Raw genomic sequence first — 21,710 nt, forward strand, 5'->3', positions numbered from 1 at the left:
GAAGCTGAGAGGTGACATTATGGAGGTACAGTATATAAAATTATATGGAACATAGATAAGATGAATAGTTTTTCCCTCAGGTAAGGAAATCTAAAACAATGCACAGGTTTAAGATGAAAGGGGAAAAGGTCAAAAGGGACCCGAGGAGTAATGTTTTCACATAGCGAATAGTTTGTATATGGAACATGCTGCCAGGGAAAGTGGCAAAAGCAGGTACAATTATGACATTTAAAAGGCACTTGGGCAGGTACATGGATGGGAAAGATTTGGAGAGATATGGACCAGGTGCAGGCAAATGAGGCTAGCTCCATTAGGCAACTTGATCAGCATGGACTGGTTGGGCCAAAGTGCTTGTGTTTTGAGCTCTATAACTCTATGAAACTTTCTCCCAGAAATGTTGGAAGAACTCAGCCAGTCAAGCAGCATCTGTGGAAAGAGTAACCAATTACCATTTAGGGTCACTGACCCTTCCTTAGAACCTAAAATCTAGCTCCAGTTGAATTCTTTCAGCATTTGTTTATGTTCCAGATTCCTACACCTGAAGGTTTATTTGTTTTCCATGTATTTTGAATGCTGAATTTGTACAACAAGGAAACAAAAAGAACATGTGAAAGTTTTGGTGGCAAGTGTGCAAAAGGATTTAGAGTGGATTATATTGGATTAGCTAAAAACCTTTTTCATGAAATTGAATTGACAACTTCTGAAGACTAACAAATAATTCGTGCTCAATGAGTTGTGTGACCACCAGGGGAGTTCAAAGCATGGTTGTGCAGATTTTACAACAACAATGTACTTTCATGTCGTGTTTGATACAGTAAATATTCCTTTTAGGGGACATTATCAAATAAATGTTGGTAGGAGCCACAGAAGGTAGGTTTTAAGGAGCACCGTAAAGAAAGTGAAGAATTGAGAAGCTGCATGGCCTGGAGCGTTTGGAAAGGAGGAGGAGAAGGGAGTGGAACTCGAGAGCTTAGGGCTTGGACAGGGTAGTCAGAATGGGACCTAGGTGGGCCGGAAGAAGTTACAGCTAAAGAGAGGTGTGAGATCATGAAAGGATAAGTAATATATGATTGAGTACTTTAATAGCTTGACTGACTATTGTCATAAGTTGTTATTATCTCAAGGTGGTTCTTCGAGCAATCCTTCTTCCCTCAGGCTACGTTCAATGTTTTTCATTACCGACTCTTGAGTTGTTTTATCCTGGAGATTTTAACACATTGGTTCTCAACTCTCACTGCCTTGTCCCCATTCCTCCCCCCCACTGATCAACTAACACATGTAGAATTGCCATTTCTCTGAGGAGAGTCCTATGTTTTCCAGGAACCTCAGATTAACTTCCAGAGCCCTGATTTAAACAAAGTCATGGTTGGGGAATAATACTTTTGTGTGTAATTAACTTATCAGAGAGATGGGCTTGGGTTGTTTGGCAGGCTGCTGAGAGGGCTGTGCGATGATACCTCCAGAAACAGAGCAGGCAGGCAAACACTGACAGAGGGGGGTTAGCTCCTCTGGTCTGTATTGCTGTTGGTGATCCATGACCTGATCAGAATTGACATCTTGGTCTTTCCATATCCCTTTATACGTTGGATTATCCTTGATGTAACCTTTCCCTTTCCCTTTCCCTCCCACAAGGTGGTGGAGCGCTGGTACTCGGACAGGAGCAGGATCTAAAAGGAGAAGGCTTCAACCCTGCAGAGTCTTTTGTGGGCTCATTGAGCCAGTTAAATATTTGGGATTATGTTCTGACTCCAGAACAGGTAAGGTATGCTCTGCTGACGTATTTGAAAATTCTCACATTATTATAGCGTTTATCAACTTTAGGTGCCCCAGTGTTTGCTGCAGCCAACAAAGTACATCTGACCCGTGGCTGAATAGCAAGATGTTCTGTTCGATTTTGTAGATGTCCTTTTGAGTGATAAACAAGGGAGAAACACATAAAAGGTGCAGGAAATAGACGGAATATGCTGATATGGATGAAACGACAGGGGTAGGAGGAGGCCCGAAACGTCGCCCATTCCTTCTCTCCTGAGATGCTGCCTGATCTGCTGAGTTACTCCAGCATTTTGTGAATAATGAGCAGGCAGTTTAATCAGGTGCAGTTTACTGGGTATAATGAACGACTGAGTGAAGGGAACAATTGCTTTTGCTTCCCCTGTCCTCAGATAAAGTCGATGGCCACTGCCTGCCCTGAAGACCTTACAAAGGGCAACGTATTAGCTTGGCCTGATTTTGTGGCAGGAATTGTCGGAAGAGTGAAGAAGGATTCCACAAGTGTTTTCTGTGCTGGTAATTACTCTCATTACTCATGTAACACCTTAATTCCTGTTTCACACAAAGGGTTAAAACCCTCCATTCACATATTACCTGCAGCACTCTCGTCCCGCTTCTCTTCTCTTCCAGTTTTCTTCTCCCTTCATCCCCCCCACCTCCCTACAATCAGTCTGAAGATGGGTCCCGACCCGAAACACCACCTAGCCACGTTCTCCAGAGAATGCTGCCTGACCCGCTTAGTTACGGCGGCAATTTGTGTCCTGTGTGCATTAACCAGCATCTGCAAGCCCTTGCTTCTACGTTAAAACCCCTCCCCTATTTTTGCCCACTCCCACCAGCTCCAATTTTTGCAATGTTAAATTAATTCCTAACTAATCAGCTGAAATAAATACCGTGCTTCTTTTACTTGTCGTCATGGTCAATTAACTAACTGAATGCGTTTACTCTTTTTCAAATTACATTCAGATTGCCCTGTGCTTGAAGGATCGCAACCGAGTCTTCAGGTGTCCAGTACTGATTTGAAACCGGGGACAAGGGTTGAATTATCTTGTGAACGTGGCTACCATCTTATTGGTGACAGTCTGCTACATTGTCGGAACTTGGGAGCATGGAGCTATCCAATACCGTACTGTGAAAGTAAGTTGTCACTTACTGCAATGGTACACTAATGGGCAACAGTACGCAGCAGTGTGGCATACATAGATGGTGCCCAGTGACCTCGGTACAATCTTAACCTCGGACAATGTATATGTGGAGTTTTCTTGTTTTCCCTTTGACCACTTGGGTTTCTCCTGGGTTCTCTGGTTTCCTTCCACATCTGAAAGTCAGGTGAATTGATGGGTTATTTGGCCAGGTATGTACGTGAATGGTAAACTCTGGGGGCAGCAAAGGTGTTGGTGCGAATGTGGACAAACTAGATCATAGTGAAAATTAATGGGGAATGGGATTGCTCTGTGTGTTGCCATGGATACACAGACAGAAATATGGAACATTTTATATATTAACTCAAATGGTAGATGTATTACCCAAATGGAAAACTCAGAAGTAAAAAGAAATGGATGAAAATTCAACCGAGGCTACTCCATCCACCATCTGTCAGATGCCCTCCCAAATCACACACCATCCCGACTTGGAAATAAAGGATCGGTCCTATCCTTGTTATTGGGTTTGAATTGTGCAGCTCTCTCCCCAAAAATGTAGGACCATATTCACCTGAAGGATGGCAGCATTCCAAGAAGGCAGCTTCCACCAACTTCTCAACAGCAACTGGGCAAGGCCAATAAATCCCCACATCTCAAAAAGAACTTTTAAAAATTAATGTTTGTCTGACATCCAGTGGATAAAGTTATCTTCCAACTAAATATGAGAAATAATGAAATCTGGTCGCTAACACACGCAGTGCTCTCCAGTTACTGGGTCATTGCTCTCCCTCCCTGAAAAGGAACCATATCATTCACAGGCATTATGGCATGTTTGGCCCTGGGCTAACCTTCAGATAACATATCCGTGCCCCTACTTCCACTTTTGTAGCTCATCTGTTGTTAATCCTTACTCAACACTTTTTAGATCACTGCAACTCATTTCTACCCCCCCCACCCCCATAGTTCTAAATTCTCGGAATTAGATATCCTGCATTAGCTGGTTTTGACTTTCCTTGAATTTAACGTATTCTTTGTAGTGAAGTGACTTTTCCTTTTTGCTTTGTGTGTGGCTTCCAGGGATTAACTGTGGCTTGCCTCCAGCCCTTGACAATGGGAGCTTTACTGCTGAGGACCATCTTTTTGGCAGCGCTGTGTCTTACCTCTGCAACAATGGTTACTACCTGCTCGGAGATTACAAGCTATTCTGCACTGATGATGGAAACTGGTCTGGTGTTGTGCCTGTCTGCCTAGGTAGGTGTGGAATCATTAAATCTTTTAAAATGACAAAACTAATTCCAAGGACCAAATCTTAACTTATGCGCTTCGTGTACAAGAACACCCTGATACCATTGTTCTGCATCATTCAGTAGCCTCACTTCATATAAACAATATTTTGGTCTCCCTACCCAAGTGGGTAGCTTCATGTTTCTTACATTATCCTCCATCTGTCAATATTTTTGCATGCACTTAACCTATCTTTTGCATATTTTTTTGTGTTATCCCGATAACCAACATTTCAACCAACCTTTGTATCATTAACATGTTTTTTCTGCAAAAAAAATGTGGGTCTTTTTTTAAATTCATGAATCTAGCTTAGAAATTATTGATAACTCACGAGTTGCAGCTTTGGCCCATTTATCCCAAAATTTGATTTTTATTAGTGAGACAATCCTCAATTCATTCTAATATATTACTACCAATGCTTTGAGCTCTTACCTTGTGCAGTAACCTTTTGTATGATGCCAATGGATCAAGGACTTCCTGACCAACCGCCCCCAGACCGTCAAAATAGGCCCTCACCTCTCCTCCACCATTACACTGAGCACCGGCTCACCACAGGGCTGTGTGTTGAGCCCCATCCTTTACTCCCTCTACACTCATGACTGCGCCCCCACCCATCCCACCAACACCATCATCAAGTTCGCGGATGACACGACTGTGGTTGGACTCATCTCAGGAGGAGATGAGACAGCCTACAGGGATGAAATCCAAAGACTGGCAGCATGGTGTTCAGTGAACAATCTTGTCCTGAACTCCTCCAAAACAAAGGAACTGATAATAGACTTCAGGAAAACCAGGGCAGAACACGACCCACTCTACATCAATGGGGTCTGCGTGGAAAGGGTACCCGCTTTCAGGTTCCTGGGTACGCACATCGCAGAGGATCTTACCTGGTCTACCAACACCATCACCACAGTGAAGAAGGCACAGCAGAGACTCCACTTCCTGAGGATCCTCAGGAAAACCAACCTGCAGGAGAAGCTCATGATGTCCTTCTATCGCTGCTCCATCGAGAGTGTGCTGGCATACTGTATAACCACATGGTATGCCAGCTGCTCAGAAAAGGACAGGAAGGCCCTTCAGAGGGTCATCACGACGGCCCAGAAGATCATCGGCTGCTCACTGCCCTCCCTGGAGCACCTGTTCAGCCTACGCTGCCTCAGTAGAGCAGGCAAAATAATAAAAGATCCATCCCACCCCGGCCACCGTCTGTTTGTTCATCTGCCCTCTGGTCGACGTCTCAGGTCGATCAAATCCCGAACAAACAGACTTAAGAACAGTTTTTACCCCAGGGCCATACGAGAACTGAACACTACTTTCTGCACTAGGCAACACCGTTAAAACTTTTGTACTTAATATAATTGTATTTATTTGTTTGTGCATTTATTGCATATATGTTTTTACACACCGTCAGGATTGGCTATTTTTTAATTTCGTTGTACTCGTTGCAATGACAATAAATGAATATTATTATTATCCTTACTTCTGGAAATCCAAATGACTATATATACTGGTTCCCCTTTCCCCATCCTGTTGGTTAGAGCCTTAAAGAGCCCTAAAAAATATGTCAAATACAGTTTCCCTTTTATACACTGCCATTCAATCATGGCTGATTTTTCTCTCTCGGCCCCATTTCCCTCTCTACCCCATTCTGCTGCCTTCTCCTCATAACCTTTGAATACCTTCCTAATTAAGAACCTATCAATCTTCACTTTAAAATCACCCACTGTCTTGGCCTCCACAGCTATTTGTGGGAATGAATTCAATAGATGGCTAAATAAATTCCTTCTCATCTGCATTCTAAAGGTACATCCTTTTATTCTGAGGCTGGTCTAGGTTCTCCCATTACTGGAAACATCCTTTCCATGTCTACTCTATCTAGGCCTTTCATTATCTGGTAGGTTTCAATAAAATCCCTCCTCATCCTTCTGAACTCCAGCGAGTGTAGAACCTTCAAATACTCCTCATACATTCACCCAATTATCCCCGAGTTCATTCTCGTAAATCGTCTCTGGACCATCTCCAACACCGGAACATCCTTCCTCAGATATGGGGCTCAAAACTCCTCATAAAAATCCAAATGTGCCTCACCGGCACCTTACAGATCCTCCGTATTACATCCTTGCTTTTATATTCTAGCCCCCTTGAAATGAATGCCAGCATTGCATTTGCCTTCGTTACCGCTGGCCCAACCGGCATATTAACCTAAGATAGACACAAAGTGCTGGAGTAACTCAGTGGGTCAGGTAGCATTTCTGGAGAAAAAGGATGGGTGACGTTTTGGGTCAGGATCCTTCTTCAGACTGAAAGTGGGGGGTGGGGTTAAGAGCTGGAGGCGAGAAAAGACCAGGACCAATTAAGGCCGGACACTAATGACAGACAGGGTAAATTAACCTTTTGGATATCACCAGCACTCCCAAGTCCCTTTACACATCCAATTTCTCAATCCTCTCCCATTTAGAAAGTAGTCTATGTCTTTTTTTCTTCTACCAAAGTGCATGATTGTACATTTTGCAACGTTGTGTTGTATTTGCCATGTCTTTGTCCACTCTCCCAACCTGTCAACCTAGAACACCCAAAGCGGAGCTGAAAAAACTTCAGGGACATTTATTTTATTTTATTCTTCAGTCAGCTTCACATGGAAAGAGTATCAGTTCATTATCCCAGAGTGGTTTGCGCGATTTTGCATTGCATGATTTCCATATTGTGCCATACCACATTGTCATTTTTGATGCAGATTATATTAGGGCATTTTTTTACCCTTAAAGTGACTTTTGAACTCATAAGTTTGAAACTCAGTCATAGCGTCATAAAGCATGGACACAGACCCTTCAGCCCAACTCATCCATGCCAACCAAGTAGACCCATCTAAGGTAGTTCCAATTACCCTCATCCATGGATGCCAACCAAGTAGTCCCATCTAAGGTAGTTCCAATTCAGCCCATATTCCTCTGGATCTTTCCTATCCATGTACTGGTCATTGAGGGAGAGGTAGTTGTCCTTGGCTTCAGGTTACAAGGTTCTCAATTTCCTTCCTGTGCTCTGTCTCATCATTATCACTATGGTATCATCTGTGAGCTTGTAAATTGAGCTGGATTGGTATTTGGCTGTACAGACATGAATGTATAAGGAGTATAGTAGGGCAATGAGAACACATCATTGCGAGGCAGCAGTGTTGAGGATTATCGGTGAGGGTGATTTGTCACCTGCCCTCACTGATTGCAGTCTGGTAGTCAGGATGTAAAGGATCCAGTTACAGAGGGGAGTGCTGACTCCAAGTTCCATGAGTTTGGAGATGCTAGTGCCTTGTGCCTTGTGTCCCTTGTGCATCACCTCACTCTCAGCCGCTAAGTGTTAGTGTTTTCTGTTTCCAGATTTTGATGAATGTGCCCTTGGATCAGACTGCGATAAAAGATCTGACTGCATTAATACTATTGGATCCTACACCTGCACCTGCAGGCCACCGTACACCGGCCATGGAAAAAATTGCACTGGTATAGTTGTTACATGCCCAGTACATTTATTGCCTGTCAAACCTCTCCTGAAACAACAATGAAAATGAGGACCAGGAGCAGTAAATGGATCCTCTCCATTATAGACCATAGTGAACCAGTTGGGTTTTTAACTTTGAGATCTGATCCCACAGTTTGTTCCACAATTTACAAACTCGGTTCAATTGGTGTGATCACATCCTCTAAATTACTAACACCAAAACTACTTGATATTCCTATATATGCAATTTAATTTTGCTTGAATTAGTCAGCACGCACAAAAAGATCATATATTTCCTTAAAAGGCATGTGCAGGGAAAGATAAATATATTCTCACTCCCTGCACAACATGTATTGGATGTTAACAGTTGAAACACCTGACTTCATTAGTTAGAATAGTTAGAATAGTTACGGGCACGGTAGCGCAGCGGTAGAGTTGCTGCTTTACAGCGAATGCAGCGCCGGAGACTCAGGTTCGATCCTGACTACGGGTGCTGCACTGTAAGGAGTTTGTACGTTCTCCCCGTGACCTGCGTGGGTTTTCTCCGAGATCTTCGGTTTCCTCCCACACTCCAAAGACGTACAGGTATGTAGGTTAATTGGCTGGGTAAATGTAAAAAAAAAAAATTGTCCCTAGTGTGTGTAGGATAGTGTTAATGTGCGGGGATCGCTGGGCGGCACGGACTTGGTGGGCCGAAAAGGCCTGTTTCCGGCTGTATATATATGATATGATATGATTATAATAACTATTATGTACTATTTTTATTATTATTAACTATTATTACTGTACTATTTAACTAAACCCACAGTGGGTAATCAATGAACTGTAAATTCACTTCTTACTGAACATATGCAGTGATTCCATACTTTTACAGTACTATCCTAAGAATATTTCATTCCATTTGGAATAGTTGCAATGTCAGTCAATGCCAATGTAGAGTGGTAAGAATGTGGAGCTTGTTCCCACAGGGAGTGGTCGAAATGAACAGCAGAGATATATTATGTGTATCTGGAAAGCCGTGTGGAGGATCTACATTGTGTGAAATGAAGGTGGATGGGGAGGGGGCTCGTGTGGGCTAATGGGCTTTCTGAACTCCGGTAATCAATGCAGAAAGGGATGAGTTCCTCTCATGTTCTCCTTGTGCTATTGCTCAGATCCAGTCCAGTGCAGAGACCCTGGGAGACCTGCTCACGGACTAGCCGAGGGTGCTGAGCACTTTGTTGGTAGTCAGGTGACTTTCTCTTGTGAAGATGGCTACAAGTTGAACGGAACTGCAAATGTCACATGTCTGGAGGACGGCCGGTGGAGTGAGGCAGTGCCACGCTGCCAAGGTACGCAACCCTAGTGCCGATTTGGTAAATATCATTCAGAAAATAGGCTGTGGGTGGTCTGATGAAGGTCATCAAAATGATGAAAAGGTTTGATCGCCTTGACGGAGAGGTGATGACTCCACTTATAGGAAGCCCGCAGCAACATTTATAAATATGTTAACAATTGAAAATAAATTCCTGAGAGAATCAGGATTTCCCCTGCCCTGAATGCAGTGGAACGTGCCATTCATATTTTTCTTACTTCGTGGCTGGTTGATTCTTGAGGTGCTGAGATTTGGGGGATTGGGGATTGTTGGAGAGGATGTTGAACCAAGAATATGATATCAAATTGGCAACATATTTTACAAGCATCCGCCTCCCTGATTTCCTTTCTCTTAATGCCAATTGGAATAAAGAACTGGGTAAAGCTCATTTCACATTTCTAATTCACTCCACAGTCTGCTTCGTTAATCTCTATATTCCTGTATCAACATTACCTCCTGGAATTGTGACACTGCCAGTGGTTATTATTTTCAATTTACAGTCGTGTTATCTTTCTATCCTAGCTCGATCCTGTGGCATGCCTGGAGTCCCAGCAAATGGTACAACTGAAGGCACTGACTTCACCTATAGTATGAAGGTGGTATACAGGTAAAAAGTGTATTTCACTTCTTCATTCCCATCAACTCCTTGTTGCCCTTCGCCAAGTAGAAATTAGTAGGGAATCAAAGGAGAAAGGTCAATCAGTGGAGTCCTACAAAGCCCCGAAGAAGATGGCTGCGTCTCAGGTGCATTACCTCACTTGCAAAAGTTATGATAAAGTGTCAAATTTCCTACCGTTTGCCCCAGTGGTTGTGCATTTAAGTCAAATCCAGTTAAATAGATGAAGGGTTGGAGATGTGAAGGAGGCGGGAGGAAAATAAAAAATGGCATAGAGCTGTTTACAAGCTGTGCAGTTCTATACAATTCCAATGCCGTTGTATATAATGTTTACCAAAGATGTTTTTTTCTCCCCCTCCTTTTCTTCCTTTTTATAGTTGCAATAAGGGATATGTGTTGTCTGGAGCAGTGGAAATCTCTTGTTTAGCTAATGGTAGTTGGAGTCATCAAGCACCTACTTGTGAACCTCTGATGTGCCCGACTCCACAGGATTCAGACAATGGTAGATACATCGTGAATGGCATTTCCTATCTCTCCACCGTTACATATATCTGCAACAGCGGATATCAGTAAGTTAAGTCATGCATAGTAAATTACAATATTGCTCGTTATTAACACTGAGAATAACCTCCTCCAATCCTCCATTGTCTCCAACTTCAATACCCGGCTATTGCTTATTGCCTGTCACACATCAGTACTGTGCCTTCAACTCTGGAAGTCCCCACCAAAACTTCCCTGCTTATCTTACTTTTTCAGTGCTTCTTAAAATTTATCACTTTAACCCAGCTTTTGGTCATATGCCCTAATATCTCCCGATATTTAAACTGAAAATGCTGTAAATATTCATCACAGTGGCAGTGCTTCTGAAGAGCAGAATAGAGCTTGTTTGATCACTGCCCTGTGCCATTGAGTATTGCCAGCAATTTTTGTTTTTATTTCAGATTTCCAGCAGCTGCTGAATTTTACTTTAGTGCAGGTTGATATTAAATGTCGTCCACTAGCCTTCCTGTGAAACACCTCAGGATATTTTAGCATGCTAGAGGTGACTGATAAATATGAGTTGCTTTTTAGTTGTTGTGTTCTTCTCCATTGATATCCAGCCATCCCAAATGCATCACCGGGCTTCCTGAAGCATTATTTTGTGATTCTGCTTGCCGACCTATATTGTCTCCTGGATAGCAGTGCTTCAGTTTGAAATGTTCTCTTCCTTGATTTTCTATCCTTTCCCAGTTTCACAGCTCCCATTCTTGGTAACTTTCTCCAACCCTATATCTCTCTTCATTCTCAGAACGCCTAGAATTCTAGTGCATACATGTCCACAATTGTCATTGTTCTATCATTGGCGGTTGTTCCTTTAGTTCCCTAGGCCGTAAGTGCTGGTATTCTCTCTTTAAACATCTTAACCACCCTTGCCTCCGGTTAAGATCCTCACAATATTCTGGTCATTTGTCTTTTGTGGCCCTGGGTCAAATGTTGCTTAATGCCCTTGTACCTTGGAGATATTTTGCCATCTTTTAAGAAACTTATATAGTGCAGATTCTCAGAACCATTAGGAGATCTGATGCATTGTACTAATATCTCCTTTCGGCCATTTTTTAATCACTAAAGGTTGCATGGACCAGATATTTTAGTCTGCAACGGCACCGGTCAATGGAATGGCACCATCCCTGTGTGTGAGATCATATCATGTGGACCTCCACCATCACTTCCTAGTGCTAATGTTGTTGGAAGCAACTTTACCTTTGGAAGCACCATTGCTTACAGTTGCAAGAAAGGGTAAGACCTATACCTATCATTGTATGCTTCTGTTCAAAATTATATTATTTTCCATCAAAAGGAAGACCAGTTGGGATCATAGGAACAGGATACCATTTAGCTCCTGGAGTCTTTGTTTGGGATGGGCAATATGTATTGACTTTGGTAGCGATGCCCACATTTCATGAATATAAAATCATTTCTGTCACTTTAACAAAATGCAACCTAATGGGCAGGTGCAACTGTATCTTCCTGAAAGACAGTTAAGATGTTCTACCCAACAACTTTCAAATCGTCAATAATCTAAATAGGCTTTGGAAGAAAGCACTGGCATTTATATAGTACCTCAAGATCTCAAAGCAGAAGTTGTTAATCACTAAATTACAGATGTCAGCAGTTTGCTGTTATACATAGACCTAGAAATTCCTTCACACAACTCTGGAAAAACTAGAAACAAAGTACAAATGGGTGGAGTAACTCAGCGGGTCAGACAGCATTGCTGAGCGACATGGATAGGTGATGTTTCAGGTCGGTTCTCTTCAGACTGACTATAAAAGGAGAAATATGTAGGAAGGAACTGGAGATACTGGTTTACACAGAAGATAGACACAAAATGCTGGAGTAACTCAGCAGGACAGGCAGCATCTGTGGAGAGAAGAAATGGGTGCCGTTTCGGGTCAAGACCTTTCTTCAGTCTGAAGAAGGGTCCCGACCCAAAATGTCCTGAGATGCTGTCTGTCCCACTGAGTTACTCCAGCATTTTGTGTCTATAATATGAACAGGAGACCATTAAGCACCTGGAGTCTTCCCTTCAGGATAGTCAATATATGACTGAAGAGTCCCAACCCAAAAAGTAAGCTATTCATGTCCTCAAGAGATGCTGCCTAACCCGAGAGTTACTCCAGCATTTTGTGTTTATGTTTGTTAACCAGCATCCACAGTTCCTTATGTCTGGAAAAACTAGGCTACATGAAGATAGGCCGAATCTGGAGAAAAGCAATACATACCTCTCCTGATATGAAACTTAGCCCCTGACTTTCCAACAGGATTTTAAATCTTCATCAGCATAGGACTCCCCAAATGATGTCAACAATAGTGTAAGGTACAAAGGTCACCTCCAACATTATTTACAACCTCTCTATTCCAAAAAACAAGTATTTTCTTCTACTTTTACTAGCCCAGTTCCACTGAGATGGTGTTATTTACGGAGGCAGTGCTCAAACTATAATCCTTTTTATCACTGAACTCTGTGACCTCCTAGGGCCTCAGGCACAGACTGTCTTCTACTAGGACTGCTTTGTCAGTGGAGTTGAAGGTCACAGTTGCTCTTGGCTCCATGGCCTCAGAACAGGCAGAACAAGTACAAACTTTTACCTGCATTGCAAGCTTTGCCAGCATTTGGGCAATATCAAGCCTGACCTCGTGTACAGAGATTTTCCTGGCAAACCTTTTCCAGGAATACTTAATTGTGTATTTGACAACTGAACATGCCCCTTGCAGGTGCTGTCCTCATCCTGACCAACTCCTTGTGACATCCTTCTACTATCCCTTCTGTTGTTGCAACATGATTGTTCAACCTAAATCACTCTCCGTAGCTGGAAGAGTGCTGCTTCTACTGTACTTTGATCCATTAGAGCTGGCTGTCAAGATAGCAGTTGCAAAGTAAAGTGATGGCAACTGTGAGATTTTGCAATAGATCAATAGAGTATGATTGAGACTAACATAGTTGGGCATTACACAGAGAGACATCACAATGTTTATTGGAAACCTTACAATTGATGATCCCAAATTTTATTGGACATTTAAAAACAGTATTAAGGTGATACTCAACACTGCATGGCATCAATATATGGTAATGCAAATTCAAATCTGTTGTCCCTTGTTAGTGTCTAATTCAACCTCCTTTCTCTTCCTCTTGCTGCAGCTATACTTTGCTCGGTGTGGAGACCAAGCAGTGCCTGGCCAGTGGAGAGTGGAGCCACAGCACTGTGCAATGTGTCCCCATGTCATGTGGCCCAGCCCCAAACATTGACCACGCCTTTCCCGAAACGGGTCACCAGTTATATGGGGACATCGCGATCTACTACTGCACAGACGGGTACAGCATCTCAGGCAACTCTCGGCTCCTCTGTGACTCCACGGGAATGTGGACCCCTCCAGAAGGCCAGGCCACGCCGCACTGTGTGGCCGACTTCTGCAAGAAACCAACATTTGCTCCCCATGTGATTTTGGAGACGGTCGACAAAGAGAAGTTCCTGGCGGGCTCGCAGGTGGTGTACAAGTGTGATGAGGGCTTCATGCTGAACACCTCCATCGCCATTGAATGCACCCGCGGCGGCCTGTGGCTCCCCTCTCCCCTCAGTGTGCAGTGCATCCCCGTGCGCTGCGGGGAGCCGCCAGCCATTGAGCGAGGCCACGTGAGCGGCACCAACTACAGCTTCGGTGCCATCGTGGCCTACAGCTGCAGCAGGGGCTTTTATGTCAAGGGCGACAAGAAGCGAGCGTGCCAGGCAAATGGAGAGTGGGATGGCCGCCTGTCCAGCTGCCAGCCTGTGTCGTGCGGAGAACCGCCTCGCCTAGTCAACGGACTTGTCCAAGTGAGTTCTAGTCTCATTATTAGTTGTATAAAGGAACATGATGGAAAGGGTAGCGTCTGGAGAGAGAACAACAAGAGCTAACCTTTCTGATTAATGAAACTGTAACTCTCTTTCCACAGATGTTGCCCGATCTCTTATGTGTTTCCACCATTTTCTGGGTCCAATTTCCAGCATTTGTTGTATTTTGTGCAGGTGAAAATATTCAAAAGACTGATCTTTTAACATTAGATCTCAGAAGCTATGTAGACCCTGACCTCATTAGGACTTGTCTGGGACTCTTCCTGGGAATGCCAGGTATAGAGACTTTACCCGGAGATGAGAGATGTGGTGAATGCTCACTCAGCCTGAGAATCACCTCTGCTGCCGATCAGGTTGTCCAATCGAGCATGGTTGACTCGGGACATATTTTGTAATACTTAGACAATAGACAATAGGTGCAGTAGGAGGCCATCCGGCCCTTCGAGCCGGCACCGCCATTCAATGTGATCATGGCTGATCGTCCACAATCTGTACCCCATTCCTGCCCTCTCCCCATACCCCCTGACTCCGCTATCTTTAAGAGCTCTATCTAACTCGCTCTTGAAAGCATCCAGAGAATTGGCCTCCACTGCCTTCTGAGGCTGAGAATTCCACAGATTTACAACTCTCTGAGTGAAAAAGTTTTTCCTCATCTCCATTCTCAATGGGCCATGATCAGCCATGATTGAATGGCGGAGTAGACCCGGTAGGCCACATGGCCTAATTCTGCTCCTATCATAAAACATTAGATATGAGTAAACTTACATCAACTGTTCTTGCATGCATTAATTATGGAAGTTTAAAGGGTGTTTTTTTTGTATTTGCTGAAATGTTTTCATTTTCAGTTTGTGAGGAAGCCTAGAAGAAGGGAATGTAAATGTAAATACAAAGCAAGACCATTCAGATAAGAAGTTAACAAACACTTCAACACACAGATTGGCAGAAGTATGGAGAAAAGCATTGGATGTCACCTTGATCAATCATCTTAAATCTGTAGAAGCAATGGGTCTTTATCATCTCATGTATTCAGAGAGAAAATAAAAATGTGTCCATACTTACATTAATGTAATATCTGTTCTTTAACATTTGTCTTTGGAAGGGTCTAAAGAAGGGTCTCAATGCGAAACGTCACCTATCCATTTTCAGAAATCATAAGGTCATAAGTGATATGAGCAGAATTAGGCCTTTTGGCCCATCGAGTCATGGCTGATCTGTCTCTCCCTCCTAACCCCAATCTCCTGCCCTCTGACACCTGTACTAATCATGTTCTCTGGGGATGCTGCCGGACCTACTGAGTTGCTCCATCATTTTGTGTCCTTTAATGTAATAGGTATGCATGTCCATCTTTGCTTTTGAAATTGTTACCAGACACATATGTTTGCTTGCACAGCAGTACAACTTTCTAGCCCTCATAGAATCAGGTAAAGGTCAGGGAGGAACCTCTTGCCATTCCTATGTTTGCTTTCTCTGCCTTTCAAGAAGTTGTCTTTATATATTGCTTAGGAACTCTCAGATATCACTGCACAGTGAGTGATCTGTTTAAAACTAACGTCGCTACCAAAATGTAAGAAATGCAGCAAGTCAAATGTTGCACCTTCCAACTCCGGCTAACAGCAAATACTAATGGTGAAACAGTTTACGGATAATCCCAGGTTTATCACAGTAGTAATGATTTTTGAAGTCTCAACGACATTGCTCATTGTTGAAAGTAACTTCACACAGCTATAATGAGTACAATGTAGCAAAATATATCTCAATCGTACAGTGTAACATGACCAAAACAGTGACTGATTATCAGTAGTACCTTTTCAGAGTGAATTAAGAAATATGTAAAAGACAATAATTTCTAAGCAAAACATGAAGTGCTGGAGGAACTCAATGGTCAGGCAGGATCTGTGGAGAGAATGGCTAGTCAATGTTTCAGGTCCGGACCCTTCTTCAGACTTCAGCCAAGCTCTTATGTGACGAAGGTTATTTGGTCCCAGGAAAAGCAACAAGATTTTTGTAAATTGTGAAAAATAATTCATTAAAGTTATCATACAGGAAGGTCCTCACACTCTTAACAATTGCTAAATTGATAGTCAAAGGCACTGGTAAAAAAAAAAGAAATTGTTCTGCTTATATTTTAGAATGGTTCATGCCATTTTGCAGACAGTGTTAACCTTTGCTGCAATATAAATCATTCTGCAGACAATTTGTGCAGCGCAAGTTCCTAAAAATAGCAATGAAATAACGTTATTTTCTGTGAGATTGAGAGGTGAATATTGAAGAGGACATTAGGTAACTCTCTCAGTGTTTTATTTAAATATCCCTTTGGGTTTTTTTAAAATATCACCAGCCAGTGCTGACCAGTTCCTGCTCAATGCTTTGTCCAAAGCCTGGCACTCCTGACAGTAAAGTGGTGTCAAATTACCACATGGAGCCTTGCTTTTTGTGATCATGCCTGAAGACAGAAGATTGTGTGTTCAAGTCAGCTCGCAACCTTCTAACTTAAAGGCATTAAGTGCCATGATATGAGGGTCATTCACTGACCCAGGACTGGTGCTGTAAGTGATAACTGGGTAGATAATAAACCTTTTGCTCCTTTTCTTGAATTGCAGGTTAAGAATGGCACGCTGTTTCAGAGCAAAGTCAGGTATCATTGTCACCGTGGCTATCGATTGGTGGGGAGTCCCATTCGTACCTGCCAAGGCAATCGGCACTGGCACAGCGAATCGTACCCTTCCTGCATCGCCGTGGTCTGCGGGCCGCCTCCAGCCGTCAAACACGGACGCTTCATGGGCTCCGGGTTCACCTTCGACGCGCGGGTCGAGCTCCAGTGTGAGGAAGGGTATGTGGTGTCTGGAAAAGCAACGGCGGCCTGTCGAGAGGATGGCCTGTGGGATGTAACCCAGCTCCCTCGGTGCGTTCCGCTGAGGTGTCCGGAGCCAGCGTTGTTGGGGCGGGAGAGCAATCTGCTCGTCCACCAGACCAACACGGGTGGAGTCGTCCTGCTGGAGTGCACCGAGGGCCACGTCCTGGAGGGAGCGTCCAGCCTCAAGTGTCTGGCATCGCAGCAGTGGAATGACTCCTTCCCCGTTTGCCAACCTGTTATCTGTGGCAAGCCTCCGGAGGTTCAGTACGGTGATGCCTTGTATTCTGACCTTCACTTCGGCAGCACTGTCAACTACACCTGCACCGGTGGGTTTGTATTGCGGGGGCCGCCGTTCCTGACCTGCCGAGCCGACAAAACCTGGGGGGACGCCGTGCCGGAGTGCGTGCCGATCGAGTGCTCTCAGCCCGAGTTGATCGGGAACGGAATCGTGGACATCCAGGGGCTGACCTATCTCAGCCACGCCGTGTACACTTGCAAGCCCGGCTTTCATCTGAGGGGCAATGCCACCGTGACCTGCGGTGAGAACGGCGAATGGCTGGGAGGACGGCCCGTCTGCCAGCCAGTTGAATGCCCGCCTCCCCGGGAAATAACGCATGGAAGAGCCAACTTTGAGAAGTTGTACTACCGGGAAGCCGTGACTTATGGGTGCAATACAGGCTTTAAGCTGGAAGGCCAGGAAAGGCTGACTTGTTTGGAGACGGGCGAGTGGAACGCAGAGGCACCCGTCTGCAAGCCTTTCAGATGTGAGCCGCCTCAGCTTATTGAGAATGGCTTTGTCGAGGGCTCTGACTACAGCTACGGCGCTCTTATTTTCTACAGCTGCTTCCCTGGCTTCCATTTGGTTGGCAGTCCCATGCACATCTGTGAGGAATCCGCCTGGTCCGCCATGCCCCCGTATTGTGCACCTGTAGATTGTGGGCTGCCTCCCCACATAGATTTCGGAGGGTACTTGGTCACGCGGAATCAGGATGGAGAAGTTCATGGTGGACCCCCCGTACTCCACGCGGGTCCCGGTGGCTCTGACATCGCAACTAATCTCCTCCCATCAGACCTCGATCCAAAGAAAAGTGTTCCTGCTTCTAGCTCCGAGCGTGTCCCACATCCTAGGTTCAGCGACAATAAGCAAATGTGGAATAATCCAAACGTAGACCTTCTGCAGAGTCCTGAGTTCATGAGTGGAACAGTGATTCAGTATCACTGTTATAACAGCTATGAGCTGGTGGGATCCCAAGTGTTGGAATGCCAAGAAGATGGCACCTGGAATGGGAATGCACCCGTCTGCCTCCTAATTGAGTGTCAGCTCCCTGTGAAACCGGAAAATGGTTACATTAAGTTTTCCAGTAACTTGCTTGGCAGCAGGATAGAGTATGGGTGTGATCCTGGCCATGAGCTCATTGGCTCGGCCACCAGGTACTGCAGCTCCAACAGTGAGTGGAGGGGCGCACCTCCCACCTGTCAATTGGTCTCATGTGGCCTTCCCAGCCAAATCCAAAATGGCACCACAAGGGGTGATAACTACACTTACTCTAGCGTGATAACTTATGCCTGCAAATCTGGGTTTTTACTGGTGGGGCAAATGGAAAGGACTTGTCAGGGCAATGGGCAATGGAGCGGAGAAGTACCACAGTGCATCCCCATCTCATGTGGGACACCCCCCATTCCCGACAATGGAAATGTGACCGGACTGGATTATACTTTCCAGACTTTGGCAAATTATAGTTGCAACAATGGGTACCTGATTAAAGGAGGTTTGACTCGTACCTGCCTTGCCAATGGCAACTGGAGCGGGGAGATGCCGGAATGCATATTAACAACATGCCCACCGCTCACTGCATTGCTGAATGGCCAAATCACAGGATCTGAATTTACGGATGGGAAGAAGATACAATTCCATTGTATGGATGGTTACTTATTGCATGGTGCACCAAGCCTTGTGTGTCAGGGTGATGGAAGCTGGAGTGATGAGGCACCTCAATGTACCCCAATCAACTGTGGTCCTCCAGAAGATATCTCCCATGCATTAATTAATGGGTCTAACTTCAGCTTTGGGGACTCCGTGAAGTACATATGTTTTCTTGGATATGGACTGATAGGTACCTCGGTCAGACATTGTCTACAGAATGGGTCATGGAGTGGCAGTGTTCCAAAATGTGAGCCATGCACATGTCCACAACCGGACATCCACAACGGCTTTACTACAAATCAAGACACCAGCTGTGGAAACTTGGTATCCTTCCAGTGCATGGAGGGCTTTAAGTTACTGGGCCCTTCTCAAGTTCTGTGTGGAGCTGAAGGGAAGTGGAATTCAAGCCTTCCCTACTGCGGCCGAATTTCCTGTGGTGCTCCTCCGTTGATACGCAATGCATTTTTTAACGGGAGCAGCTCCGTGCCGGAGAACGCAGTCGTCTACAACTGCTTCCCTGGCTACATCATGAAGGGGAAGGCTGAAGTCTTCTGCACAGAGAGAGGCAAATGGAGTCAGCCCTTTCCAACCTGCGTACCCGTGACCTGCGGACCACCACCACCCTTACAGAATGCTGTTGTTATAGGTGAACAATACACCTTCAGGAGCAGAATACATTACAGGTTAGGACTTCGCTCACTCGGAAATTATTAATAACTTTCATATCAATCATATGGTGTCCGTTATTTTGTCTAGTACTGATCCAAGGTTTATGAACCAATGGTTGCTTTTGAATATAAAGTGGGTCAGCCAGCAAGTCTGGAGGACATGGAAAGACGACATTTCAGGTCAGGACCCTTCCTCAGCCACTTTGTAGAAGAAAGCTAGAAGAGTGGGGGGGGCAGGACAAAGTGTGGCAGGTAAAAAGTGAACACATGTGAGAGGGGAGGATAGGCAGTTGGTTGGGCAGAAGCCCAAGATTTAAAAAATGGTGTGGGACAAAAAGTTTGAAGAGTTGCGAATTGTGAAGCTAGAGGAAGGGATGCACGCGGGGAAGGGGGGGTGGAAGGGGGGGTGGAAGGGGGGGTGGAAGGGGAGAAATAGGTGTAAGTCCAGGTGGAGCACAGGGATAGGGTGGAAGGAAGGGGAGGTGTGGGGGTGAAAGGGGAGGGGGAGGGGGGTGTTGTTAGAGGTTACCTAAAATTGGATCAGAAATTGAAGCAGAAAGCTTCATCACATTTAGAAAGTAATCGATGTGCACTTGAAGACCCGCGACCTCCAAGAGTACCGTTTCTAAAGTCAGAATGTGTGAATATGCTTGAATATTCATAAGGCCAGTACCATAGATCTTCACTCATAATTTTCCAATGTTCATTTCCATGCACAACTCAGCAAATGAAAATCAAAAAAACTGCACACACAGAAAACCTGAACTAAAAATAGAAAGCGCTGGAAATGTTCAGCAGGTCATGAGTCAAGAGTGTTTTATTGTCATGTGTTCCAGATAGAACAATTAAATTCTTACTTGCTGCAGCACAACAGAATATGTAAACATTGTACACTGTAAACAATATGATAAATGAGAGAGAGAAAAGTTCAGTGTATATATATACACATACCCTCGTACACACATACACATATATATATATATCCATACACACATATATATATATATATATATATATATATATATATATATATATATATATACGCATATACATTTTTTTATATATACATACATACTCAAAAGAGCAAACAATAATAATAATAATAATAATAATAATAATAATAATAATAATAATAGTCTATTGTTCAGAACTTATTTGAGGTTGTAGTGCTGCACAACATGTGTGGTGTGGAGGTCTGGCAACATGTGGAAAGAGAAGCAATTAATTATTTGGATCAAAGACCCTTCGTCATATCTCTTGGTCCTGATGAAGGGTCTTCCATCTGAAACGTTAAATGGTTCACTTTTCACAATGCTGCCTGACCTGCTGTGTTTGCCAGCAATTCTATTTTTATTTCTACAAGTGAATCAGTCCATGTCTGCCTATGACAACATTGAGGTTATGGTTGATAAGTGGCGAGTATCGTTTGTACTGCACAGCTAAATTTGGCCAATTGGGTTTTTGTGCAGGATTTTAACAAAAAATATTGGCCTTTATGAGTGAGTACAGTGTAGATTTACCAGAATGATTCCTGGACTCCGAGGTTAAATCAGGAGAGCTTCCACAAACTAAAGGTGTGTTAATCTGAAACTTGGAAGATTACGGGATGAATTTGATTAAACTTTTCAACTGATTTTGGGGCAAATAACATAAATAGAAAATAAATATAAATATAAATAAAAATAAAAATAGAAACTTGTTCTGTTGCTAAGCATCTGGGATAGTAGTCCAGAAACTAGAAGGTGGACACAAAATACTGGAGTAACTCAGCGGGACAGGGAGCATCTCTGGAGAGAAGGAATGGGTGACGTTTCGGGTCAAGACCTTTCTTCAGACTGATCAAAAACTAACTAGATCTTGGAGGAGAGTTAAGAAGCAATTCTGCATTCAGTACACAATGCATATTTGGAATGTTCTTCTGCCAGCAGCAGTTTAGAGATATAGCTTGGAAGCAGGCCAGACGAGTCCCATTGATCGCCCGTTCACACTAGTTCCATGTTACCCCACTTTCGCATCCTTGGGGAAAATTTACAGAGGCCAATTAAACTACAAACCCACTCGTCTTTGGGATGTGGGACGGAACCAGGGCACTGGAGGAAACCCATGCAGCCTCGGGGTGAATGTGCCAAGCTCAATGCAGACAGCTCCCGAACATAAGTCTGATGTTGTGAGCTGCACCACATTATTTTAAATATTGTGATGTCTTGAGAGGTCGGGAGCTTTTCTCTTGAAGGTTGGG

The 21,710-nt window shown here is 44.0% G+C and overlaps 1 protein-coding gene across 2 annotated transcripts in view; it reads left to right on the top strand.

Moving 5' to 3' along the window:
* Window positions 1-21,710, top strand: part of svep1 (sushi, von Willebrand factor type A, EGF and pentraxin domain containing 1) — a 136,879-nt gene that overhangs the window by 94,114 nt on the left and 21,055 nt on the right. For both annotated transcript variants that reach the window (XM_078395097.1, XM_078395092.1), the window contains 11 exons: window positions 1,633-1,757; window positions 2,163-2,286; window positions 2,737-2,907; window positions 3,990-4,163; window positions 7,568-7,687; window positions 8,840-9,016; window positions 9,562-9,646; window positions 10,033-10,224; window positions 11,264-11,431; window positions 13,335-14,007; window positions 16,626-19,486. In XM_078395097.1, the coding sequence (XP_078251223.1) occupies window positions 1,633-1,757; window positions 2,163-2,286; window positions 2,737-2,907; window positions 3,990-4,163; window positions 7,568-7,687; window positions 8,840-9,016; window positions 9,562-9,646; window positions 10,033-10,224; window positions 11,264-11,431; window positions 13,335-14,007; window positions 16,626-19,486 (4,870 nt within the window). The remainder of the gene's footprint in view (window positions 1-1,632; window positions 1,758-2,162; window positions 2,287-2,736; window positions 2,908-3,989; window positions 4,164-7,567; window positions 7,688-8,839; window positions 9,017-9,561; window positions 9,647-10,032; window positions 10,225-11,263; window positions 11,432-13,334; window positions 14,008-16,625; window positions 19,487-21,710) is intronic.

Source organism: Rhinoraja longicauda, chromosome 3 (assembly GCF_053455715.1).
Source record: "Rhinoraja longicauda isolate Sanriku21f chromosome 3, sRhiLon1.1, whole genome shotgun sequence".
Classification (NCBI taxonomy): domain Eukaryota; kingdom Metazoa; phylum Chordata; class Chondrichthyes; order Rajiformes; family Arhynchobatidae; genus Rhinoraja; species Rhinoraja longicauda.